This window comes from Branchiostoma floridae, unplaced genomic scaffold, assembly GCF_000003815.2.
Source record: "Branchiostoma floridae strain S238N-H82 unplaced genomic scaffold, Bfl_VNyyK Sc7u5tJ_1567, whole genome shotgun sequence".
Taxonomy (NCBI): Eukaryota; Metazoa; Chordata; class Leptocardii; order Amphioxiformes; family Branchiostomatidae; genus Branchiostoma; species Branchiostoma floridae.
Window position 1 is genome coordinate 152,899 of NW_023365764.1, and position 25,252 is coordinate 178,150.

At 39.2% G+C, this 25,252-nt stretch overlaps 1 protein-coding gene across 1 annotated transcript in view; it reads right to left on the reverse strand.

Annotated features, from left to right (window-relative positions):
• Positions 1-25,252, reverse strand: part of LOC118408306 — a 44,855-nt gene that overhangs the window by 14,528 nt on the left and 5,075 nt on the right. Inside the window, exons 6-27 of the mRNA XM_035808997.1 lie at positions 17,255-17,334; positions 15,571-15,724; positions 15,099-15,222; positions 14,078-14,204; positions 13,742-13,842; positions 13,156-13,280; positions 11,715-11,788; positions 10,640-10,787; positions 10,226-10,337; positions 9,723-9,850; positions 9,527-9,603; positions 8,748-8,916; positions 6,668-6,788; positions 6,042-6,181; positions 5,543-5,616; positions 4,737-4,887; positions 4,317-4,440; positions 3,911-4,061; positions 3,571-3,764; positions 2,143-2,267; positions 1,242-1,315; positions 483-642 (exon numbers count right to left, since the gene is read on the reverse strand). Of these exons, the coding sequence (XP_035664890.1) occupies positions 483-642; positions 1,242-1,315; positions 2,143-2,267; positions 3,571-3,764; positions 3,911-4,061; positions 4,317-4,440; positions 4,737-4,887; positions 5,543-5,616; positions 6,042-6,181; positions 6,668-6,788; positions 8,748-8,916; positions 9,527-9,603; positions 9,723-9,850; positions 10,226-10,337; positions 10,640-10,787; positions 11,715-11,788; positions 13,156-13,280; positions 13,742-13,842; positions 14,078-14,204; positions 15,099-15,222; positions 15,571-15,724; positions 17,255-17,334 (2,733 nt within the window). The remainder of the gene's footprint in view (positions 1-482; positions 643-1,241; positions 1,316-2,142; positions 2,268-3,570; positions 3,765-3,910; positions 4,062-4,316; positions 4,441-4,736; positions 4,888-5,542; positions 5,617-6,041; positions 6,182-6,667; positions 6,789-8,747; positions 8,917-9,526; positions 9,604-9,722; positions 9,851-10,225; positions 10,338-10,639; positions 10,788-11,714; positions 11,789-13,155; positions 13,281-13,741; positions 13,843-14,077; positions 14,205-15,098; positions 15,223-15,570; positions 15,725-17,254; positions 17,335-25,252) is intronic.

The following is a 25,252-nucleotide window of genomic DNA, read 5'->3' on the forward strand; positions in this document are numbered from 1 at the left end:
TTGGATTTCAGAGATGAAAATGCGCATGCGGCTTATTGTGATATGTATTTTGATACTAGTATATTTGCAGTGTCCTGCAAGGCTGAAAATGAAGAAAATTTTAATTGCGCGTTGCTTCGATGGTCATATTGAAATCAACTAAGATGAAAAAGTGTACCACAAATTCATAGCAACTGTATATCATGTTTGAGATAATTGATTATTGCCTACCTTGCTCAATTAGACTTGTCCCGTCTTTGTCTATCCAATGTTATTCTCAATACGAAATCAGTTCATGCAAAGTGTAACTTTATTAGAAAAAAAATGGCAAAAATGACCATTTTGCTGTGTTATTAGAAGGTGTCGGAGCAGCGAACTATTAACTACATAAAGCAGACAATGGTTAGCTTAAAAATTCTACACGTATATGTGATATTCATTAGACAATGTGGCTGAATGAGCGTTTCATTCTCATATTAGGAACAGCAAATAATTGAACATACGGATTGCATCTCGTTGTCATAACCTCCATGCCCCGCCTGCATTTCCTTTAGCTTCTTCTCTTCCGATATCACTTTTACAAGGTCTCCTTTCTTGATTGAGGTTCCACTCGTCTTTTCCGCTTTCGCTTTCTTAGTGAGACACCCAGGAACAATACTCCAACTACAAAGGGGCATCAACAATTCTTGTAACTATGATTTGTCAATACGCTTATGTTGCTATGTTGTTTTATGTTGGATTAACGTTACATATATACATGAAAAGTACACACATAAAATTTCTTTCAAAGAATTTTGAAACAGTAGTGGTACGGTGTCAGACGATTGAAATAATTCATCAAACAAGCCTATCTACCTGCATGTACTTAAATCAAGTGTCATTAAATACTTTATGGTACTGTTATTAGCGGATGGAATGTACTTTAGAAACATACAATTGTAAATCAATTAGTGTTCTCTCGACATATCTATTTGTCTTTCTGATGTTTTGTGTTTATAGTGTCTTTTCTTCAATACACGGAAATTGGTGGGTAAGATATTTCAGAGAATGCAGAAGGACATTATTTTCTTCCATTTGATTGAAATATTCTTGACCTTAAGTTTTCAAAGGACAAATTGTTCTGCTGGGCATTGAAAGGAAACTACTTATAAACAGGGAGTGTTCATTTGGTGACGATAAAAAGGACAAACGTTAGTGTTTGTCATTGGTATAAAGTCGCATGATAGAAAATAATCATGAAAATGGCAGAAATTCAACAATACCATGCTCCATTCTGGAAGTTGACATGCACATTCTTCCCATCAAAGCAAGCTACCGTTCCAGGAACTCCAATGACCTGTTGAAAAAGATGTTGAAAGCCTAATCAAACATACGTCCGTCCGTAGGACGAAGTTCTCTGTTTTATAATCATCTGATGTAATTATGTTGTGTGTGGTATTTGATACCCTATTTAAGTGATGATGATGATGTTCGTCCATTGGAAACATTTACATTTACCCCAATATGTATAGTGCCAGGGTGCCGGTGAAGCATGGTTAAAAAAGAACTAATGTTCTTTATTCTGTCGTATTCAATACAATATGTAATATGCAATTTACATAAAATTTACGTATATTCAACTAATAATACAACCGAAATCATTTCCAAATACATGAAGCAATGTCATGGTAGATTGTGATATTTAGACCAGAGCTGTATTACAAATGAACATTATCCTACCAATAAATGTATAATTTAGTATAATTCTTAAAAAAATGAGGAACGCCCATGCTTAGATACAGAGACTATGGTAACCTCAAAATCCAAGACCTTTCCATCATCGAAATACTGGTAAAATACATCAATGGATAGACCAAGGAGCTTTGGTCAAAGCTCCTTGGACAGACGCAAATGGAGATAAGTACATCTAGTACATACTGGTTTGCAGTTGTATAGATTTGCCTTAGAGATAGTGTGGGACTTCGAATGCAAGGCACAGGCGGAAGGAAAGAACAGCTATAGTAGACAATACTGTCAAATGTTCAGCTGTGTAAATGTATTCTAAGAATCTGCACGTGTCAGCCAAGAGAGTCGATGTCCAGCCAAAACTTAAAACAGAGTACTTAACCAGTAGACTGACAACCAAGACGAAAAGAGCCAAAGAATAAAACAAAATAACCATGCCTTAATCATGGCGTCGTCCCATCCACCGTTACCCTCCTCCTGCAGAATGCGGAATGTCTCCAGATCAATATCCACCTGCACTTCATCTCCCTTTGCCAGATCATGCTCGTGCGCCTCTCCATTTGCTGTAAATTCATTACAATATGTTTATCGATACTTGTAACCTACATGTAAACATGTGCTTGACAAGGAAAGTTGTACCTTCATGTTTTTACCTGCCAGAACTGACTCATTGTGCAATGTAACAATTACTCAAGCAACGGTCAGTAGCTTCCGGTGTATCTTATTACCTGTATGCCTAACGTTCATCTAAGTTTTTCTAATAGGGGAGGGAGTGGTAAATACAATTTCCTATTCAATACATGGCAAAGCCATACAAAAGAATAAATTTAAAACACATTTACCTACATTTCAAACCTCATCAAATCTTGCAAGTCCCCCCACTGCAAAGATGAATTTGTCAGGTTTGTTTTGGTTAAAAAGCTGGAGTTCAACTCCATTTTTACGAGCTACATCCAGAAGTTTATCATCACACCAGGAGTTCACCCCCTGTCCTGCTAGACCAGTGTAATGTACAAAATATGGAGGTCAATTACAGGTCAAAACATCCCAAAGGTCACAAGTTTTGACAAGATTATATATATATATATATATATATATATACATGCTTCAGTCCATCAACCCCTCCCAGAAACCTCAACCTTTATGATCAATAGATGCCCAGGAAAAAATCATTTAAAATATACGTATGGACGTTTTGTCAACAATGATATTTCTACTTACGCTACCAGGACCTAAACAAGACAAAAGTTTGTTATTTTTGGGACGAAGGGAAATTTTGGCACTATGGTCCTATATCATACGAAATGGAGCTTTACAATGCACAATATTTGGTGACGCTGTTAAGGTATGTAAAAGTTACCCTTCTAAATTGCGGACAGTTCAGTTATGTCGAGAAAGCAACATTAGCAAGGTGGGGAGCACGCTCTTCTCCCCAACGCTAATAAGCATTAATTTCAGGATAGTATGCTTCTCTCGGCAGACTTTTGTGTTGAAACAAGGCTCTCTTTCTCAGAACACAAAATACTCGGGCCACTTGATAATGTAATTATTTTTGCCGCCGTAGAGAAGTAGCCTTTTATGTGTTTGCTCTTCTATTTTTCTTTCAGTGTTTTAGAATAAATTATAATGTTTTATTTTTTTTATTTTCCACAGGGAGTACTTTTAAAATTGCACACCGTTTTGATGGTATTTCGAGAGGGAGTAACTTTGTAATAAATGTTCTGTTTTACCATAAGATCTTGAACATCCATTATTTACTTTAAGTTGTTGCCTTACCAATTTACTTTCAATATACTCCAAGTTGTCGACCAGCTAAAACTATGTCTCTCTCAGTGCATGTTCTATGATACGCAATAGTATACATACGTGGGTCGGTCAATCGCATAAGTTTTCCAAAGAAATCTTCCGCCCTAGCTTCAATCAGCTTTCCAAGTTTAGCTCCCACATCAGATTCACCATCCGAATCAGAATCCATGTCAGAATCATCTTCTTCTTCTGCACACGTTTTACAGCGACCACAGTCATCACATCCTGCATGGCCATTTCCACAGCCACAGATGCTGCAGTAAGGATGTGATTGAAAGCTCACTATACACAACTGTACAAATGGAGATTGATCTGCAATAGTATGCAACAGAAACTATGCAATTTTCTACATGTAGGTACGACTTTAATTATTCAATAGCTGTTACAAACGCTCACTCACCTGCCAGGAGATCTGCCGGGTCTGTCACGTGCAGGACACTGTTTTCCATAATGTGTGCATTCCTTACAGACAACACACACCATGCAGCGTCCTTTGCTCCAGTCGTGCTTTTTAACTGCACAAATGGTAGCCGCTTTCCAGTCCACATGGTCTATTATGTACAGAGTGTAATGTGTATTGATACAATTTCTATAAAAGATGAAGAACGGGATGTTTTGGATGATTCCTCAAAAATGTATCGTGGTATTTCGAAATTAAACACACTGGTGTATGAAGAATTGATTTCAGACACTGTTCGGAAAGCAACAAATATATCATGATAATTGATACAGTTTCGGTCATAGATATAAAAGTAGTATGCAAAAAGTTATAGATAAGTGATTACAATGTATAGAATAGTTCTTACCAAGCCCTGGATTCCCCTTTCTTGTAAGCAGATCTGGGTTAAAGATCAATGTTCTTCCCTGAACCTTAACTCTAATTTTACTCTTGCTGATGACTGCATGTACACGTCCTATTGCTCCACATGTCTGAAAAATGAAGATTTGACAAGTCTGTTGTTGGTATCCCAATTGCCATTGTACCAATTGACCAATATTCTACCTCCGGTGGTCGCCTACTGACGGAGTAGTGTAGCTGGTCATGTTATGCCGTTCACAGCCCGTATGAACGAGGTGATACACGTTTATTTTACACCGTAGCAGTTTATATAAATGAAAACAGAATAACTTCTTAAGTAAAAAAAATTCCCCATCTAGTTCCTTCTTATCATACTTTATGTGCTCGTGGATGGTTGAGCAGAGAATCATGTATATTTAATATTTACCTTTGACATGACTGAAACATAGTCACCATGCTGCAGAGTCTGAAGAGACTTAACCCGTGATTTGTCTGACTCAATAGCAACCAAGTCACCAACATGGAATGTGTCCTCCGTCGGTGCCACTTTTGAGACTGCCAAAGAATTGATACGATATCTGCGTAGGAAATCAGATGAAAGTTGTATTGTTCAGGTCTTGTACTATGACGTCTAATTTATTGTAAGTTGTCTCTGAAATAAAGCTTAATAGTGAATCCGTCATGTATCTTAGTTCGTAGAAGTGCAGAGACGATGGTGTTTCATTTCTATATGATGCAAATTCAAAAGCTTATTTGATTTGATTGTCTTTGATTGGCATTGTAAGACAATACAATATTTGTGGGTCCCAAGCAGCAGATGCTGGTGTTGTAACCAACATACAAAGTCATAGACATACAAACATCAATACACAAGATTCTCCATAAATGCTAGAATAAACATTAGATCTATATGTAAAAACAATCCAAAATCCAGCAGTCCTTTATTTATTCGATAGTCTCTGCTTGAACAGGCTCAGACAGGGGGCGTGTTTAATCAAATGACTGGGGGAGATCGTTCAAAAGTTAGGACGCGTAAGGGATACAACGTGATTTGTTTGGCTCTAGCGAGGTAAGTGGAGGTCAGTAGAGTTGCGGAGCTGTAAACGTGTGACTTTTTCTTGTCCTCGTGTAATGCTTAGGCTTTAACGAAAACGTAATAGCTATTAAGATTTAAAAAGATTAGATTCAAATGCTCTTAACTTAGAATTGCAAATTGAGACGTCTAATATTTACCCTCTGGGACTAAACCGTACATGAACATCGCCTGAACTGTCAATGAACTTCACAGACCCGATCAAGTCGGTGTGCTAAAGGACAGAAAAAACATACATTGAAGATTTTAGTGATTATCATACACAAATGAAATGACATATTTGTGGATACAAGGTTGCATGGAAAATAGTCTTCGTTACATCACGAGTCAACTAACAACATTTCTACCGGCCCCCGATATTCTTCATCCCTAAAGTTTTGAAGTTACGAAGAGGACTGGTCTAAAACTTGGTTAATGGCTCTTTTTTGGAACAAACTTGGACTTTTTCCATCTATTAAACTAGTCTTCGTATATCAAACGAATTTACCTACGTAAGCTTAAGCCTCATGACCATACGTAACATATTAACAGCATATGTATTGTCTGATTTCAACTTTCGTATGGCATTGCAGACAATACTACGCCTGTCTATAACTTGTCTATAACTAATATTTTTGGTGAAAAGAAAGTAGTCATTACCTTTGACATGCTATCGACGAATCCACCATGCCCATGTTGTAAGCTTTTGAGCTTGTCCAAGGGTACAGATATCTTAACCAAGTCTCCTCTTGCAAAGTCTGGGTTTTGGACATTTGCCCCATCAAAAGCTTCCGTCACCTCTGAAAGAATATGTGTAATAAGACAAGATGTTATATCAATTAAGATGTCATTAAACATTTGCACATTTAATCCTACAACGACCGTTTTCGTTTGTGTCCGCACCTGGGGCCTACAGATGTCAATGATCACTTTATCTATTTATGTATGAATCAAAAAAGTAGTCCTTTCAGTTATGACAAAGAAAAGATCCCGTTATGATCCATATCCATATTCTTTGATTAGTGCCTCTCGCGCAGATCCTTTCCTTGGAATTTATTTAGGATGGGGGTTGGCCGGGGGTTAGGGTCATGGCATAATTCTTGCAAAATATATCCGCTGCTCAATGCCAAGTCAATGTTCAGATGGCAAATATGTTTCATTTTTCATGCAGACAACTAGTCAAGATATTGACCTGTTTCTGAAGCAGACGTCCCCTTTGGAAAATTGAAATTGTTGAAAACATGGTCATTCGACACCACCCTAAAACTAATAGTTAAAGTTCTTACCCATTGAAGTGGCCTTTCTGACAAGAAGAGGATTCAGTGGATATTCACCATTCTTGATAAACACTCGAACAATGTTCTGCTGAAGGTATGAAACCCTAACATGTCCGACCTTTCCTGCAACCTAGAGAGGAACAAAAACTATTTATGAGTACAAGAGAGGGTGTGTACGTGTCTCCCTCCCTCCCTCCCTCCCTATCCTACCTCCCTCCCTCCCTCCCTCTCTCTCTCTCTCTCTCTCTCTCTCTCTGTGTGTGTATGCTCAACACTTTAAGAACTTGTGGTCTGTTTAAATTAATTAGAATCAACTAGTGGGCCCGCGTAGCGCAGCGGCAGTGTGTTCGGCTCGAAACCGAGAGGTCTCGGGTTCGAATCCGGCTGCCGTGCTACCGATCTTGTGCCCTTGGGAAAGGCACTTAACACGGCTTTCCTCACTTTACTCAGGTCAAAATGAGTACCTAGCTTCAGCTAGCTTCTTGATTACCTGGGTAATGATAAGTAGCATTGTTGGACCTGAGTACCTAGCTTCTTGGCCCACTCTTATTTCTTATTTCTTATTTATGTTAATGACCTCGCATGCGTATCAACCAAATTATTTGCCCTGTTATTCGCGGATGATACCAACTTATTCATGTCCCATTTAAATTGTGACAAATTAATGACAATTGTAAATGATGAATTGTATAAAGTTAATCAATGGTTCAATACGAATAAATTGTCAATCAACGTAAAAAAAATTCATCATCTTTGCAGGAAGGAACAAGAGGTATGATAGAGAAAAAGCTAAAATCTATATAAATGGCAAAGCTATCAAACAAGTAAGTCATACCCGCTTCATAGGTATAATAATTGACGAGAAACTTTCATGGAAGATCCAAATTAATAGTGTTTGCAATAAAATTTCGAAAAACATAGGCATTAGAAGAAAAGTAAAAACCTTGTTATCACGAAATATACTCATGACTCTTTATTACAGTTTGATTTATCCTTACTTAACCTACGGCAATATTATATGGGCTAGCACGTACACTACATCTATCAAACCTCCTTCAAAAGCGTTTTGTACGAATTGCGGGCAATGCCACTTCCACAGCACACACAGCATCTCTCTTTCATGATTTAAATGTTATGACGGTATTTGATATCAACAAATTTCAAGTTGCCATATTTGTACATAAAATTGTCCACAATAGTTCTTTCCTACCACAGCAATTCAGATGTCTTTTTAATTTCAATTCAAATTCAGATTTTCACCACTACTACACAAGACAGCAGAATCTTTTAAGACCATTTAAAACAAAAGCTTGTCTAAAACAACACACAATAAATTTAGAGGCCCCACCATCTGGAATAATTTAAGTCAAGTCCAACAATGCTGCTTATCATTACCCATGTTCAAAAATCTTATTAAGATTGATTGCATCACATACCCAATCATAACTTTTACCTTATTTGTTTGATTTCCTTGTTTCCTTGTTTTTCATATTAGTTTTTGGTTGAATTTGGTAGTTGATAGCTAATGATTCTTAAAACTTAGAGATCCTACCTTTTTTCTGAAATTCCAACTTACTTGTATATGTTTTGTCCATTTTGTTTTGTATTTATTATTTCATTTGATCATTTGTAATATAACTGCTATTCCATTAGTATACTTCACATAATGATTTCAACTTATGTTATGTGCATTTTTCGTTCACTTTAATTTATTTATAATTATTATTTCTGCAACTTATTTCTGGGGGAGGCCCAAGAAAAGCCACACAGGCTTCCGCCCACCCCCTGCATGTTCTTCATCTCTGTATACACATTTGTTTTAAGCCATGTTATTATGTGCGAATAACGAAAGAAAGAAAGAAAGAAAGAAAGAAAGAAGCTAGGGCTGTCTCTTGGATAGGACGTTAAATGGAGGTCCAGCCTCTACCCATTATAAATGTGCTTGCTGTGTCTGGGGACAGCTACACCCCAGGCACGTTAAAGCACGTGAGATTGTGCGATGTGCGATGGGTGCAAACCCCGTCGTGTGTAAACATGTGCGAACATGTGCGATCACGTTGACCGATGATGATGATGAGAATCAACTTACATCATAGAAGACATCGTCCCAAGGCACTGTTTCCTCCTGGATACGTTTGATCCTTTCCTTGTCAGCTTCCACCTTCACCCAGTCTCCAACATCTACAACGTGGCTGACATCTACTGGTTCACAGTCTTCTGGACTTACTTTTCCCAGACTCATGGGATTCAAGCACCATCTGTTTAGATAGCAAACAACACGCATTTTATTCACTAGACCGTTTCTACCCAATATAAATGTGTATGCCGTGTTGGGAGCTAACAAGAATGCTGCCTGCAAAAAGGTGGGGTGTTGACATAGGATGTGAACAGAGCAAAATGTACCTTTATAGTGTATGTATATAACAAATTAATTAATGAAAAGCGTTTAAAAAATCCATAACTATTATTGACACCATCAAACAAATTAACATGACAAATTAAATCTTTCAGGGAAGTTATCTAGAACGTGTTAATCGCTGACTAACTAGCCTTATATAAATAACCGAGTAATATCATTTGTATCATAGACTGACATTCTAGATCGTACGACTGCTAGTCAAGCTGTAAACACGGATCACCTCTGTAGTCAAAGTTACATGTATCGTTAATACTGTTGTATATTGTATACTATTGTATAACGTATATTGTAATGTTACCAGAGCTAGCCCTTGATAATAGCCTCAGGCTAGTTGGGTAGCCCTGGCTGTATTTCTCATGATTTTACAGCCGAATAAATCAAATCAAATCAAATCTAGAAAGATAGAAGTAAAGCGTATAAGATTGTGATTTAACATGGCTAAAACCTACTTTGTGCCATCCGGGTAGCAGACAATGGCATCACCATCAACGTCGAAGTGGTGAACCATTCCGATTTTCCCCAACAACTACAGTAACGCAATCATATGATTAGTTATTCGCATGGAAAGTCGTCAAATATAAAGCAAAATATCAAATCTCTCCGTACACGATTGAATGTCCACAGGTATACAGCAATTTTGCTTACCTTTTGCATCTTGTCCTCGTATCCTCCATGGCCCACTTGATCGGATTGAAATGTTTCATGATCTACAACCACTTTCACATTATCATTCTCCTTGATATGAAGAACGACGTTCTTGTGGCCTGCATCTCCTTCATACAGGCATATCAAAGGTAAGATATTTCAACATTTAATATGAAATGAATCTCTAACAAGAAATGTTTACAATGCATTTATGTACTGCAGATGTATATATTTTTATCCAGCATTTGCTTTGAACACGGCAAAAAAAGGACAACTGACAAAGAGCCAGCAAAACAAAAGCATAGAATAAACAGCTACATTTGGAAGGAAACTGACCATGGCTGTGTCTATATCTTTTTTCCATACTTAACTTAACATCATCCCTTATATGTAGCACCTTGCTAGGAAAGTCCCAAATATACGCGCTTTAAAGACTGTATCATTTTTACCTTGTACTGTAAAATCATATCTACGATATGATAATAATTTCCTCGTATTTGCACCTGACAGAACTGGAGTAAGAGCAGCACGGTTGAGCCACCATTTTCTGCCATAGAAGTCCACTTGAATGATGCGCTTTTTAACCTTCCGTACAATACCAGTCTTTCCGATGTTCTAGAGTGGGTAAAGAAACTGCCTGTAAAAAAACTATTCGTCACCAATATCTCACATTTATATTAGACAGCGATGCGAACATATGCATTGATACAACCTGATAAATAAAATCATGATGCTTTTGAATAAAAACAACATCAGAATCAGAATCATACGTGTTTTCAGGTGACCATATTAGATGTCTAAGGGAAATGTGTAAGAGTGGTGCATGCGTCTTTATATTCCGCCAGCTTCCTTAAAGGAACTGACCTGCATAGTTTTGCATAACGATAAAGATCTAGGATCAAGGAGGTTGAACATACGATTCGCATATCTTCGTTGTACCCTCCATGCCCTTCTTGCAATTTCCTTAGCGTATCCTCGTCGTTTATCATCCTCACAAGGCTTCCTTTCTTCATTACTTCTGATTCAGCAGAGATCTTAGTTAGGCATCCAGGAACCAAGCACCATCTAGTTGAAAAGAAATATATATATATTGTTGGTCATTGCTGTCAGTCTTCTGCCATCTGAAATCGTGAATAATGATTTTTTGCGGGGGAAGAAAGGACATCATGATAACGGGAAATTACGGTTATTCATTAAAGAACAGCAGGTGAGATGATATTGACTGTTATAAGATTTCAGACCTTGGTGTTAATCACAATACTAAATATACTTCAGTCCAACGCAGAAACAAACAGACGACTTGTTCATTCAATTATGTAGGAGAGACAGTGCGGTTCCTTACATGACCCTACATAAATTTACGACGTGTAGTATATAGCATAGTATATTATATTATAGTATAGTATAGTATGATATATTATAATATAGTGTAGTATAGTATAGTATAGTATAGTATAGTATAGTATAGTATAATATAGTATAATATAGTATAGTTAAGTATAAATAAAATACAACACGGTGTATTCCGTATCACCCGAGGTACCAGCCCTCTGTCGGGTGATCCGACCCGCGGGATGGCTGGGACCGAGGGTGATGCGGAATACACCGTGTTGTATTTTATTTATGCCATGCCCACCTGAGAAACCCCATGTTTTGATGCGAAATGTGCCAGAAGTTGAACAAATTTGGTGCCATCGAACAAAAAGCGGTACAACAGCAATGTTCCAACGTCCGAATCAGGTATTCGAATTGCCAACCGTGCCACACTCGGCCAGCTCGAAATGGCTCGATTTACTCGAAGGAAGCATGTGTGATGTAACTTTCGAACCTGTGTGATACGGAAGTTATCACACGGTCCGGAACACCCGTATCGAACGTTTTCGCGTCACAGGTATGACATAAAGTATAGTATAGTATAGCATAGTATATCATAGTATAGAAAAAATTGAATTAAACCTATATCAACCAAGTGAAAAATTAAAGTCAAATTACATTGTTCCAGTCGAGAATTTCACCTGTGCACCCTTCTTTGTCAGACCAGTCACTGTGCCGGGAACACCAACCACCTAGCAAAGATAATTTAAAATCATGTATTCGCAAGTAAATAGTCATTCCAATCAAGTGGAATAAATTACTGAAACCAGGTATGCGGGATACTTCGCCAAATTATGATTCGTACATGTAACGGTGTGCTACAAATATGTTTCCTCAATGTAAATTAACAAGTTAGTTTGAATCTTATAATCCTATAATCTTGCAACCGTTTCTCATCACCAAATGACTCACTGTTTGTATATCTTCAACCTGTACAAATTGACTTCGCTTTAATACCTGGGACACTAAGCATCAATTCACAAAGTTGTAATCAGACTAATGGTTTTGATAAGATTCAACAACATGTCTTGGTCGAAGGCGAACCATCTGATATCTCAAAGAAAGGTAGGACATTTGTTTTACAGGTCACTCAAAGAATGATAGCTACAAAGACCAAAGCAACGTGATGCTCAACAGAACAAAATATGCTATGTTATCTCACGCCTATGGCCGGTCCAAAAACCTTGTTTGAACGTTTTAAATGTCTACGAAATGATATCATATGGATAACATTTTGTTGATACGTTCCCTTGGCTTGAACTTCCCCTGTCCCTGCCCCATTGAAGATCTAAGCTAAAAGTACCCGGTTCTCTCCGTCTGTCCAGACACAAAACTCGCCAAGTGTCTGTCATAGGATCCACGAAATATTCCAGAAAATCTACTTCAGCGCAGAAATACCAAAACTTTCATATGACGTGTCCGATGACCGGGTCAATATCATGAATATGCAAACCGAGCCGGCTTCAAGCCACATTTGCGTTCATACTAGAATCGCGAGTCGCACGAGCCACATCGAAACCACCTTTCAGAGGTGGATCGTGATTAAGTCGGCTTTAATGTGACTTCGACCGTTCATACTAGCCACATGAATCCCGCTTCGGTGATTGCATTGGGCTCGAAATCCGATTAGGCGAGCTTAGTATGAATGGGGTCAAATGATTTAGCATGTTGTCCCCTATATGAATCTATCATTGTTGAATTATTGATATTCTTTGCCTTAAATTATCACTCAAGTCAAAACAGTTTGCGAACCAACAAAACAACTGATGTTTTATACCTCTGGTTTGGAAAGAAATGATAACAGTTACTTTTTGCAATTTCGAAATGTCCTTAATTTGTTTGAATGTTTGTAAAATAGCCATGCAACCAAAATAGTTATCCCATACCATTAGAATGACATTCTCCTGACATAAGAATGACATTCTCCTAAGGTAATAACTGACAATCACCATCCGAACGTTACATTTGATTAGCCTACCTTTGAAAGAATCAACCCATGATGAGTGAGTACCCATCCTTATCATACTCATACAAGTAACCGATTATTAAAATTTCTAACCTGAAGCATGCCCTTGTGCCATCCAACTTCACCCTTGTTCTGCAAAATCTGAAACGTATCAGCATCCAAGTCCACCTTTACTTCATCTCCCTTCCTCAACTCCTCCTTGCATAGCCCTGTGACAACTGCAGAAAAGCAAAAAAGATTAATGTAACATTATCATATTAAGTATACAATAAGTATGCGATCTATGCAGGTAATTTTCTTTCATTCCCAGCAGTCTATGATTGTAGGCATAATACTATGACAACTTCTAGGCACTCCTTATAATCTGTTATCGTCAGGTATGCATAGGGGTCGTCAGCATTGTTTTGACTTGAGTACGACTTTTACAATTCAGGGCGATACGCGGATATATTGAAACATGTGAATGAGGCAAACGCAAACCTCGCCTCTCTTGAAACAACAGTTCGCTGACCAATTTCCCCTCCAACATGATACGACGAGACGAAGGCAACCTTTTAAAAACATATCCGTATTGCCTATCATGCAACGTATTGTGAATATTTGTTTTGATCGTTAGAGCGACGAACAAATATTTGTAGATATGTTGCCTGAAGAAGGAATAGAAATTCTCAAGTCTCACCTGTTAGTTCACTGTCCTCAGAGTTGCTGCTTTCTCCAGCACATTTTCGACAAATGCCACAAAGTTCACAACCCCCATCTCTCTGTAAACACCCACAAGTGCTGCATAAAAAATATCATGGAAGACAAAATTTTACTCTTGTGTGAAAGACAGTGTTATTAATAGTAAAAATTGTTTTCACCCAAGTGTCGATAGATGACAATGACGTGTCCGCTTGCGTACATTTATTTCTTTATGATGTCAAAGTTAAAAATAAATCTTGTTTAGTAACCTTCAAATCATGCTCATGCCCTTTTTTTCTAGGGAAAAAAAACAAACATGTTTAAAGAAACCAACCTTCCAACTGGACGATGTGGCGTCCTCGTCATAATACATTTATTGCCCCTGGATGTGCATTCTTCACATTGCTTGCAGATTTTGGAGTACCCTCTGCTCCAGCGATGAATACCGCGTTCACACATTTCTACAAATCGGCAAATTTATTGCCTCTTAGTCGTAGTCGGTCATCAATAGATGTGTTAACGTATGAAAGTACAATGTATACTGAGATATAATATTTCTAATCAACTTTCGGTTTCATGTTCAATGCAACACGTTCAATGCAAAATGTTCGACAAATGTCCAGAGGTCATCTGGGAAAGGGATGATGAATTCAGAAGAATTGTTTGAAGAAGGGGTCTCCGAAATTTTTAATTTCATAAGCAAAGCTTGGAACAAAAGAAGAAGGCTATTATACACATGAATACACAACCTATCCACTTATATACAACTGTTATTGTTATTATGTTTTCCTTATATTCTGTATATATTCTGCTCTGTTCAGTTCTACGAAATCTTGGTTTGATGGTTTTGATTTATGTGATTATGATATGATATCTGCTCTGTTATTCAATTTAGATATCATGTTCCTACCTATGTTCACGTATGCGTTATGTTGCATGTGTCCTATAAGCCCACGTGGAGTGGGCGTTTTAATGCATGACACGTCAATAAAATTCATTCATTCATACATCGAATGGAAAGGCAGAGTAAATCTATTGTACTTTTTTTACAAACAGTGTTGCCGAAACAACTGAAGATTCCCAAGATCTAAAGTTAAAGAGATGAAGAGCCAATAACTAATATTGTAAGAACATAAGGTTTAGATTGAATATGATTGTCTTAAAAGATGGCTGTGGAATAATAAGCCAATGGAATGACATTATTTGCATACATAGCATTGTGAGAAAACCGTATGCTTGTTGGTGATGGTGTATGCTTACATGCAGTCATGAAACCCTAATTTCCAGAAGAACGTGAGAAGATGGCCAATCATACCGTGATGATTTACAGATATTTTTTTCTGTTATTCTTTTACCTCCTTTACCCGGAATCTTCTCAACGGCTTTACGACTGAACATCACGCTTTTCCCGTCAATCCTTACTGAAATGTCTCCACTGGGAACAGCAACTGTCTCCACCCTTCCGACCTTTCCCAGAAACTGCGAAAAAGGTAAAACAAATGTGCATTTTCTGGTGCAATTTAACAGACCTTTCATTGTAAAACATATCAGCTCTTACATGTTCATCATCACAAAGAAGCAATAAGTAGAATCCATAGAATCCACAGTAGATTACAGTTCTTGTGCTAGTAGATTACAGTTCTTGACATTGCATATACGTATAATGTAGGTTATTCTTTTGTTGTGACCTGCGCTTAACCCATAGGGTATATTGGTCTTAATTAAGCCATCTATTATCGTCCATCATGCTTTCCTGCTTCACACTGCATCTACATAATCTGCTGCTATGCATCATAAATGGACGTCATGACATTTTATGCAACATACCTTCTCAATGTCATCATCAATCCCGCGTTCCTTTTGCAGACTCCTAACTTTAGCAAGGTCCGTTCCGGTTTTTACCAAGTCACCTTCTTGTATGACTTCTAGGTTTTCAACACCCTTTTCAATCTTTTGCAAGGTTGCAGGATTCAGGACCCACCTGTATCGAAACAGATAAACTTCGTGATTAAAGTTTCTACTACTGTAAAGGTTTGATACCCGTTAAGTATTCTATTTCTGAAATGCATATTCAATGAGATCCATTTTCTGTACCCAGGGTCCTCAATAACCATAAACCAATATAGATGCTCCCTGCTGAACTGTGCCAGGAGGTTTGAAAGCTGAATTGACCCTCTAGACCACATAAACTAATTAGAAGTCATGGGGAGTCCAGCCAGTGTCTGGTGCCAGGAACAAATGGGTGGTATTGAATGAATGAATGAATGAATGAATGAATGAATGAATGAATGAATGAATGAATGAATGAATGAATGAATGAATGAAAGACCTTTATTGTACATTCATGCCTCGACGGGCTAGGTACAGGTCACTGATAACAGACATAACTGATAACAGACATAACAAACATTTGCAAAAACAACAAGATACAATTACCTAGCTGAAGGTACTAAGCTAACAGGATGGTCGACATCTTCTCGCTTCTTTGTACTGGTGTAGATATAGGAACAGATAATGTTTGATATACAGGGTTTGTCTGGGCGCATCAAAAATAGAATTCGTTGCATTAAGATGTTCAAAATATGGGAGCTACATAAGGTTGAAAGTTATTAGCATATTAACTGTCAGATCTGTTTGATAAATTTTCTCCACTATTTGTCAACAAAATACTGTCAAACAAAGCAAAATGACACATAAGCGTGCTGCAAGGCTAAAGAAACCATATCATATTTTACAACGTTAGGTTTGAAGGAAGAAATATTCAAACCAGGCTTAAAGATTCAAAATGTTGGCCAGATTTCCTGTTCCTTTGAATTTAGTGTAGACATACATGACATTGTACACTCTTTCCTGCACTGTCTTTCTCTCTACCTTTGTCTGAATTACTGAATGTCAGCATCATTGCTATTTGGTGTCTGCCATTCAGCAGCTATTTTGGGTCTTGTTTTCAAATAAGAGCTGTAATCATCATTGAAGAATTTAAGATTAGTGTCCCTGTCAAATTTGTGCTTCTTTTCCAGTAGTTATGAGCTTTCTATTGGCGTTTGCGCGTCTACAAATATAACTTGTAATCGTGGCGCCTTCTTTGCGATGGGAGAGACTAGAAATAATTCACCACTGGCAACAAGGGTATAATCTCTCAGTGCCCCAATGTTTCCCTTCCAGGCTGGGCTTAGTGGGTCTGTAGTCATTACTGCGCATTATTTCTGTTTAGGTATTAGAGAAAGCTTACAAATTTACTTTTTATGTGCGACCAAACTAAACTCTTTATCTACCTGTGACTACCTGTGTATGTATTAGCCCTGCTCCAGCACCCATGTTCATTGTATGAGAGCCTGTTGCAGACTGAACCCTATAGTTTACGTTAGCCGAATTTATTTGGTGATTTTATAGTACCACCTTGGTCTTTAAACGGATCAGCATTCGACATAATTTTCGTTACAATGTCATATGAATGCAAACACATTATGCTGTGCAAGCAGTGCACCAATATTTATCCAGCTTCACTTACTTTTGGTCAATTTCTGGAAAGTATACGGCAGCATCGTTGTTGCCATCGATTTCCGTGACCTTCCCGACCTTTTCCTGTTCCTGTAGGTCAATAACAAAGGAACATTACAATAAACAGACACCTGCTACACATCACATCAGAGCATAGTACGTAAATGCATCATGTGCTCCACCCTATTTCCAACCAAGCAGTCTTTACTGTTGTGACAGTCACATTTATTATGGGGGGGGCACTATTTTGCAAAAATGCAGTTTTTGATGAAATACGCCCCTAGAAATATGGAGACGGTCCATCTGAATATGAAAATGTAAAAATTTTGTAAATATGTGATTGCTAACCCCCCCTGTACATGCCCCCTGAAGTTTTTTAAGTACACAATGTACTGAACTAGTATAACGCTATCCTACCAAACATGCTTAATGCATAAAATTGTACTTTAGCATCATTGGCAGGAAATTTGACTTCAGGAGAGATCATTGTGGATATCTGAACCTCCAAATGCATTTCCCATGCAAATATGGACTGTTCCAAGTCAACCCCATGGCAAAAATGGACTGGTCCAAACTCCAAATTGGACGAAACGGGCTACAGGTATGTCATAGAATAGGCAAAACTTGTGGTCATATAGAATTCTATGACTTTCAAATTTTGAAATTATGTACTGTAACTAGGGGTGTTTACCAGTATACGGTGTACCGGTACAGAACAGTTTTTTTCGTATTGGACCGGTCAGGAAAAAACGGACCTGAAAAAATTCAGTAGACAGGATGTTGGACTGATTGAAAAATGAACAGATTATATATGACCAGGCATTGACATGTTTTGAGACTTACCTGTGCGTCGAAGAAAATAACAGGATTGAAGTATAGTATAGTATAGTCTGTAGTCATTTCTACCAATTTTTACACTCAATCGCACAGAGGCAGTTAGCCTTGTAGGATTTTAAAATGCCTGTGGTACTCAAATACTCTGCAATACAGATTTCTTTGTAGCAAAATGGATCATTGTTTTGAGTATCAGAAGTTTTCACATATTGAATCAGGTCCAGGTTCAGATCCGGACCTCTGGACCTGAACCGGACCAGGACCTGAATTTTCTGGAACGGGTTCCACCCCTATCAGGCACCCCTGTACTGTAACTTATGTTTTATCCTATCAAGAAATAAATACTTAAATGCATGTAGTTGGGGGGAAAGTGATGTTCCAACTGCTACCTGGATTTAAAATTACGACTTATGTTGCACCAACCAAAATGCATTTTAAAGTGTACAAGTAGGTATTTCGAGCACTGTTGCTGCAGGTTAAGGATGCAGCCTTCGGGTTTATCTCTAAGGAGAGGTTTCAACAGACAAGGAAAGAAGAAGTCTGTAGTGCCATTGTCCAAGTGGTAACCACAATTACCAATCTGAAGTTACAAGGGTACTGAAAAAGAGAAGAGAACCTGGATCGTTTAGACAGTACAGTAGAGAAGTCAGGGAAGGAGGCAGGATACCAGAGATTCTGATAGCTTGGTAGAAAAATGAAGAGGAGCTTAAGAAGCAAGGGCTCGATGATAAAGAGATTGCAAACATTGCTGTTGATTGGAAGAGAGACAAAGACTTACAAACCATGAATAAATAAAGGTTCAAACACACAAACACAACCCTGAAAACCCAAAATGGATCTTTCACATCAGCAGCAGACGTTATGTAAGTGTAAAGCTGGCCCAACTCAAGAACACAGCACTGTCGCTACTGATAACCACGAAAACTCCATCTGCGATAAACCTAAAATTGTACTTGAACAATGTTACACGCCATTGACACCATCTGCAATGAGTATAAATTTGACTATTATTCTTTTGATTCTGTTTTAAATAGATGTACCGATAAAACATTGTTGAAATTCAGTATCACAGGCATCTTGCTTACAATGAGAGATATCAGGGCTCGAAATACTACCTGCTTATGCAGGTTAGTGCAGGCAGGTAAAATTGGAGCTGTGCAGGTATTTCTGGTGCCTACCTGTACCTAACCTGCACTGGTCCCAAATACACAAAATGTACTAGGTTTTATACATAAACGTCATATGATGTAGGTGCACGTGGATTATTAGCTGCATTGAATGTTACCACTACCACCTATTAAGTAATAGGTAGGCACCAGAAATACCTGCACAGCTCCAATTATACCTGCACTAACCTGTATATACCCAGTACATGGACCAGTGCAGGTTAGGTGCAGGTTGACACCAGAAATGCCTGCACAGCTACAATTTTACCTGCCTGCACTAACCTGCATAAGCAGGTAGTATTTCGAGTCCTGATATCTCTCATTGTTATTCTGTAGAAAAGAAAAAATAGCAATGGTTCCTGAACAATTTTAGTATGATCTATACTTCCTAAATTCAGAGTGGTTCAGGTAAAATTTGTCTGGTGCAAGCTATTTTCAATGTTACCTGCACCAGTGCAGGTATGCAGAAAAAGTATTTCGAACCTTGGAAATAGTATGTACATGTGCAAGGGGAGAGCTTAGGAATCAGTCAACTGTTGCTTTTCTGTCCATACCCCTACACAGTCTGGTTTTAAGCTTGACAAAAACTTGTGTTTTTGCAACCTTGAAACAATGTTTCTCTTTTAAGTTGCCCAATTCCTTGGCATTGAGTTTCTGAAAATTGTACCACTATTCTTGTGACGTTAAAGACACTTTGTTGTTGATTTGGGTACTCTTTATTATTCTCAGCAATTGTCGAATAACTGTCCTACCGTGACACCCCTGTTTTTGGCCAAATAATGGGAATTCGCCCCAAGGCTTGTTGCCCTGTTGCCATCACAACCAAGAATATTAAGCCCAAACATGATAGAAAGGTATCTTGGGGTGTAATGTATCATTTAATCACACAAAATGTGCAAAAAGAACAGAAGTAATGTAGTCAGTGCTTGCAGACCTTAGCAACACCACACAAGTACATGGCGAGGGGGTATCCAAACTTCAGGGGGTATGTGCAAGGGGGTTAGATTTTTACAATTGCCTGAATTTTGTGATTTCTGTGTTTAGATAGATCATCTCCATATTTTAGAATGCGTATTTTAAAAAATTGGTACAAATCCCCCCCCCCCCCCCCCCACTTTTAAATTCTCAGATATCGCGAGATATACGTTTTCGCCTCTCTGAATGCTAACGTTAGAACCTCTTATGGATGTTTGATGTTCGCACCCCGCCTTTGATGTATTGTAGTTTATGTCATTCTTGGGCCGTATGACACGGGCTTCGAAGTTGTATCACACGGGTTCCATCGAATAATTCGATCGTACTCCGCGCGGTCGAAAATGCGAATACATATGTACCTGATTCGGACGTTGGGGTTGCTGCTCTTACAATTTTTGGTCGAGTACACCCAATTTTCTTGACGTCTTGCTCAGTTTGCATAGAAACATATGTTTTCTCAGGATATGGCATGAATAAAATACAAAACGATGTATTCCTCATCACCCTCGGTCCCAGCCCTCCCCGTGACGTGTCGACCTTCGGCCGTCTGGCGATCCGACCCGCGATCGGACTTGTACATCGGGTGTTTCGGAATACACCGTGTTGTATTCTTTATTTATATCATACCGGTCTTTACGTTCAATATCGGTGTTCCGACCATATGCGGTAGACCATCGAGTTTTTGTTGAAATCAGCATTAGTTTGCTGTAATAAAAATCCGACTCTAATGATCTCAAAGTGTGTAGTTGTTCCACTATTAAACATACAATGTGTACTCGGTCCACTTAAACATTCCCGAGAATCGTCATACACTTACACACACCGTGCACTCGGTCCACTGAGAGATTTCCAAGAACCGTACACTTACACACACCGTGCACTCGGTCCACTGAGAGATTTCCAAGAACCGTACACTTACACACACCGTGCACTCGGTCCACTGAGAGATTTCCAAGAACCGTACACTTACACACACCGTGTACTCGCTTCACGGAAAGATTCCTGACCACTAAAAAGATTCCCGAGAATCTTACACAAACTGTCGATTCCAAAGAATCACACATTCGAACGGTTGCCGACATCACCCGAAGTTTGCCGAACACCGACTTCCGAACGCTTTGGTGTTAGAAACAATAAGTTATCTTTATGTAGTTAAGTTAGCCCCTAGGCGGTTCATCGGTTCGAGCAGCGATTCGCGAACGCGTTCGAGCCAACTGCGAAACTGTTCTACTCCCGTCGGCCTTTGCGCGAACTATCCCCGTGATTTAGAACAGAACGGCGCCACTTCTCACTATGACGGCACAGCAGACCAAGCCGCGTACACAATGCGTCTTTCAAGTTCAGCATGCTTTTTTATCATTTGATTCAATGGACTGAGTGCACAGTGCGGTTGTACTGTATACAGTGTGTGTTGAGTAATTACGTACAAAAAAGTAACAGCGATTTCGACAAAAACTCGATGGCCTATCGCCCATGTTCCGGTCGGTCCGTATTCCAATCGCCCATGTTCCGACCGGTCCGTATTCCATATTATGTCATACCTGTGACGCGAAAACGTTCGATACGGGTGTGTTCCGGACCGGATGATAACTTTCCGTACGGCCCGGGGTTATCATACGGGCAACATTCGAATAAATCGAACTGTTTCGAGTGGGCCGAGTACGACGCCATCGAAAGTTCGAATACCTGATTCGGACGTTGGAACATTACTGTTGCGAAGCCGCTGACGAAAATTCGACTAACTGTTGTTGAAAGAAACTGGCACGCCGTCGCTTATTGAACGAAACTGGCACGCAGTCGCTTATTGAACGAAACTGGCACGCCGTCGTTTCTTGGTCGAATAGAGGAATGAAGCTGTTAACGCGATGTGCATTAATGTCAGGACATTTGCCCTTTTTTCGATAAACTTGAGTTTCCTCGGGTCAGCATGATATGAATAAAATACAACACGGAATGGTCCGTGCGATACTATTCTCCAAGCGGAGGTTTTACCAGTTTTAGGCATTTTTGTTTCTTCTGTTATTTTTAGTACCGTTTTCTTTATGTCTGTGGGCCTGCTTGGAGAGTAGAGCGATACGGAAAACCACGCGTGTTTTATTCTATATTTATATCATTTCACAAGACAGTATACAATTCAGATCATAAACGATTAAGCGGTTTTTCAATTTGTGCATGTTATGCAAATCAGTTTCTCATTTGAATATTTGGTATATTTGTACATTTATTGGACCCTGTTATTGAAACAACAATTGAATTATACTACATTTTTCTCACTGATTAAATCCTCATTTGCATAACATTATTAACATCTTTGCCTAAGCTACCTGCATGCCTAAAATGATGGGATCCGTCGTTCCTTCTGCAGGTATCCTCTTTTAATAAAGACAAAAACGCCCCTGCAGTTCCAAAATTGAATTTTAGGGGATTGAAACTTGCCCCACTATGTCATGATGCTAAAACTTATCTACCACCCAAATAGTAAGTACCATATCATGTCCGGGACAAGAGATACATTAAAAATGATCTGATATAATATTCTCATATTAATAATGCAAATGAACTCCTATTTTCCATAATTATTATTTTGTTTTGTTTTGTACAACATTGTCTAAGGTACCTATATACAAAAAAAAAAACACATGAAAATCCGGCGTCCCCTTCATGAGTTATCTTGCCCCTGCTATCCCACAACTAGCCGCTAGGGGGTCCTAACTCATGTGACTTCTTCCTGAGCACAAGAGCTATCTAACAGAATCATGACCACAGTTTCAGAACACGAGATAGCGAAACCAGAATTTGAACTGCAGTGCCAAGAAAAGCCGCTAGGGAGCAAAAACTAATCATTTTCAGCTTGCATCACACCCCACCTGCACACTGAGTATGAAACCAACCAATCCAGCCGTTCTTGAGATATCTTGTTCACACACACACACACACACTCACACACACACACGCACACACACACACGCACACACACACACACACACACACACACACACACACACACACACATACACACACACAAAAGATAGACAAAAACGCTATTTAAGATATTTCATGGAGGTAAATACAACACGGAGTACTCCGCATCGCCCTCCGGCATAAACTGAAGTCACTGTTTTTGTCATTTTTCCTTCATTTTGAGTTGAATCCACCTTATAGTATTACACTGCACCGCAATATTCAGTGTATGAATGCGACTTAGTTCTGTGCCTGTATCTATATAACCGGTATATCCGCCGTTCGGCGTAACGCACCAGCTTCAGGTGGGGTCACACCTGCGCATATTTTCAAGTGCGCATGATTTCCGCATGAAATTTTGTCAATACGGGGCCGAACGCCCAACATTTGGAATTTTTCTGGAATAAATTAAATTGTACGTCGAGCCCATCTGGCGTTTGAATTACGACTTCAGCGTTTCCATTTCGCATGAGGTGCGTATGATAGAATCTGAAAGGCGCAACAGAATTTTCCGTACTGCGAATAAATGCTTATGCGGTACGTATGTTGGGCGTATTCCGGACGCACACAACGTCTAACGACAAACGTTGAAAAAAGTCAATCTAGAATTGCATCAAAGTGCCCCTGTATTGAACCTGAAAAAACACATAAAGTAAAACATGTGAAATGCATCAGGGCTCATGCCATTGTTTGTTAAATCTAATAGATAAAGGCGTGTGTTCAACGTACACTCCATGTGCATTAATTCAGTTCAAAGTTCAGGTCAGTGACAGTGACAAGGTCAGTGATTGACCGGTTATGACTTCTTCGGACACGGGTAAGAGTGCAACACTCCCAGATATTACATTATTAAACAACCTAGTCTTTCCTCGTCGATAGTGAGGACTAGATTCATGGCGCCATGGAGTGTGGGAGAGTTTGCAGACGCAGAAGCCTGCAGCGTGCAGAACTCAAACGCAGTGTAAGATTAACGTTTAATGTCAGATTCACGAAGTTCATCGGGGCATGTATTTTGTCCTTGTACTATACATCAATAAATAAATGAGTCTAAGATGTATAAATTGTCCTTAACGCCTTTATTCTGTAACCCAAAGCACACTGGGATGGGGTATAATGTAGACTATACCCCGGGGTATAATCTGGCCTAGGCTAGATTATACCCGGGTATAGTATAGATTATACCCTCGGGCTGGGGTATACTTTGGCCCAGGGGGTATAATCTGGCCTAGGCCAGAATATACCCCAGGGGTTAATCTAGATTATACCCGGGGTATAAACTGGCCAGGGGTATATTCCAGCCTACTACACCTGTACAAATTCGTCAGTCCTGGCCTGGATCTGCCATCTTGACATGATTTTTTTCCCGTCTCTGGACTCAGATGCACCTTCGTATTTATTCTAAATCTGTGTGTGCGTCGATCACGCTATCAGTACGCGTAGAATGCGCAACCCGATCGCAGAACGTACGGTACCAAATCGTGATCTATGTGTGCATTCGTTGTACGGTCGCTCATGATGCGTTGTGTCTGCGCCGTAAGTACGCTATGTACTCGCAATACCGCGATATCCGCGTATAAAGCGCAAACATGAAGCGTCTTCATAGCGCAATCGACCGTCGTGGGACCACTGTATTGCGCATCCATAACGTTTTGGCCACCAAACTGCGTACGAATGATAGTTTTGTGCATTTCCAAAACTATCAGGCGAACTGGGCGTATATTTTGGTTTGCCTGCGCACGTGAATCTTTCTAAAAACGATTCAGATGCGTTTGAGGTGCGACTTGTGCGTGCGGCCGCGTATTGAAGAAATTAGTCAAAATATCGAAAAATGTCAAAACGGAACTCATGCGGCTTAAAAATATACGCAGGTGTGACCCCACCTTTCGCAGGCACGCGGCGCGACAGCAGCTGGTTATATTACACCGCACGACCCGTCACACCTAACTTTTGCACATCTATCTGCAAGCGTTCTTTAAAACTATCCAGAGAAGATGCCCCTACTGTACTTGGTGATAACAAGTTCCACTCTACGATAGTTCTGAGAAAGAACGAATTTTAGAACACGTATTGAG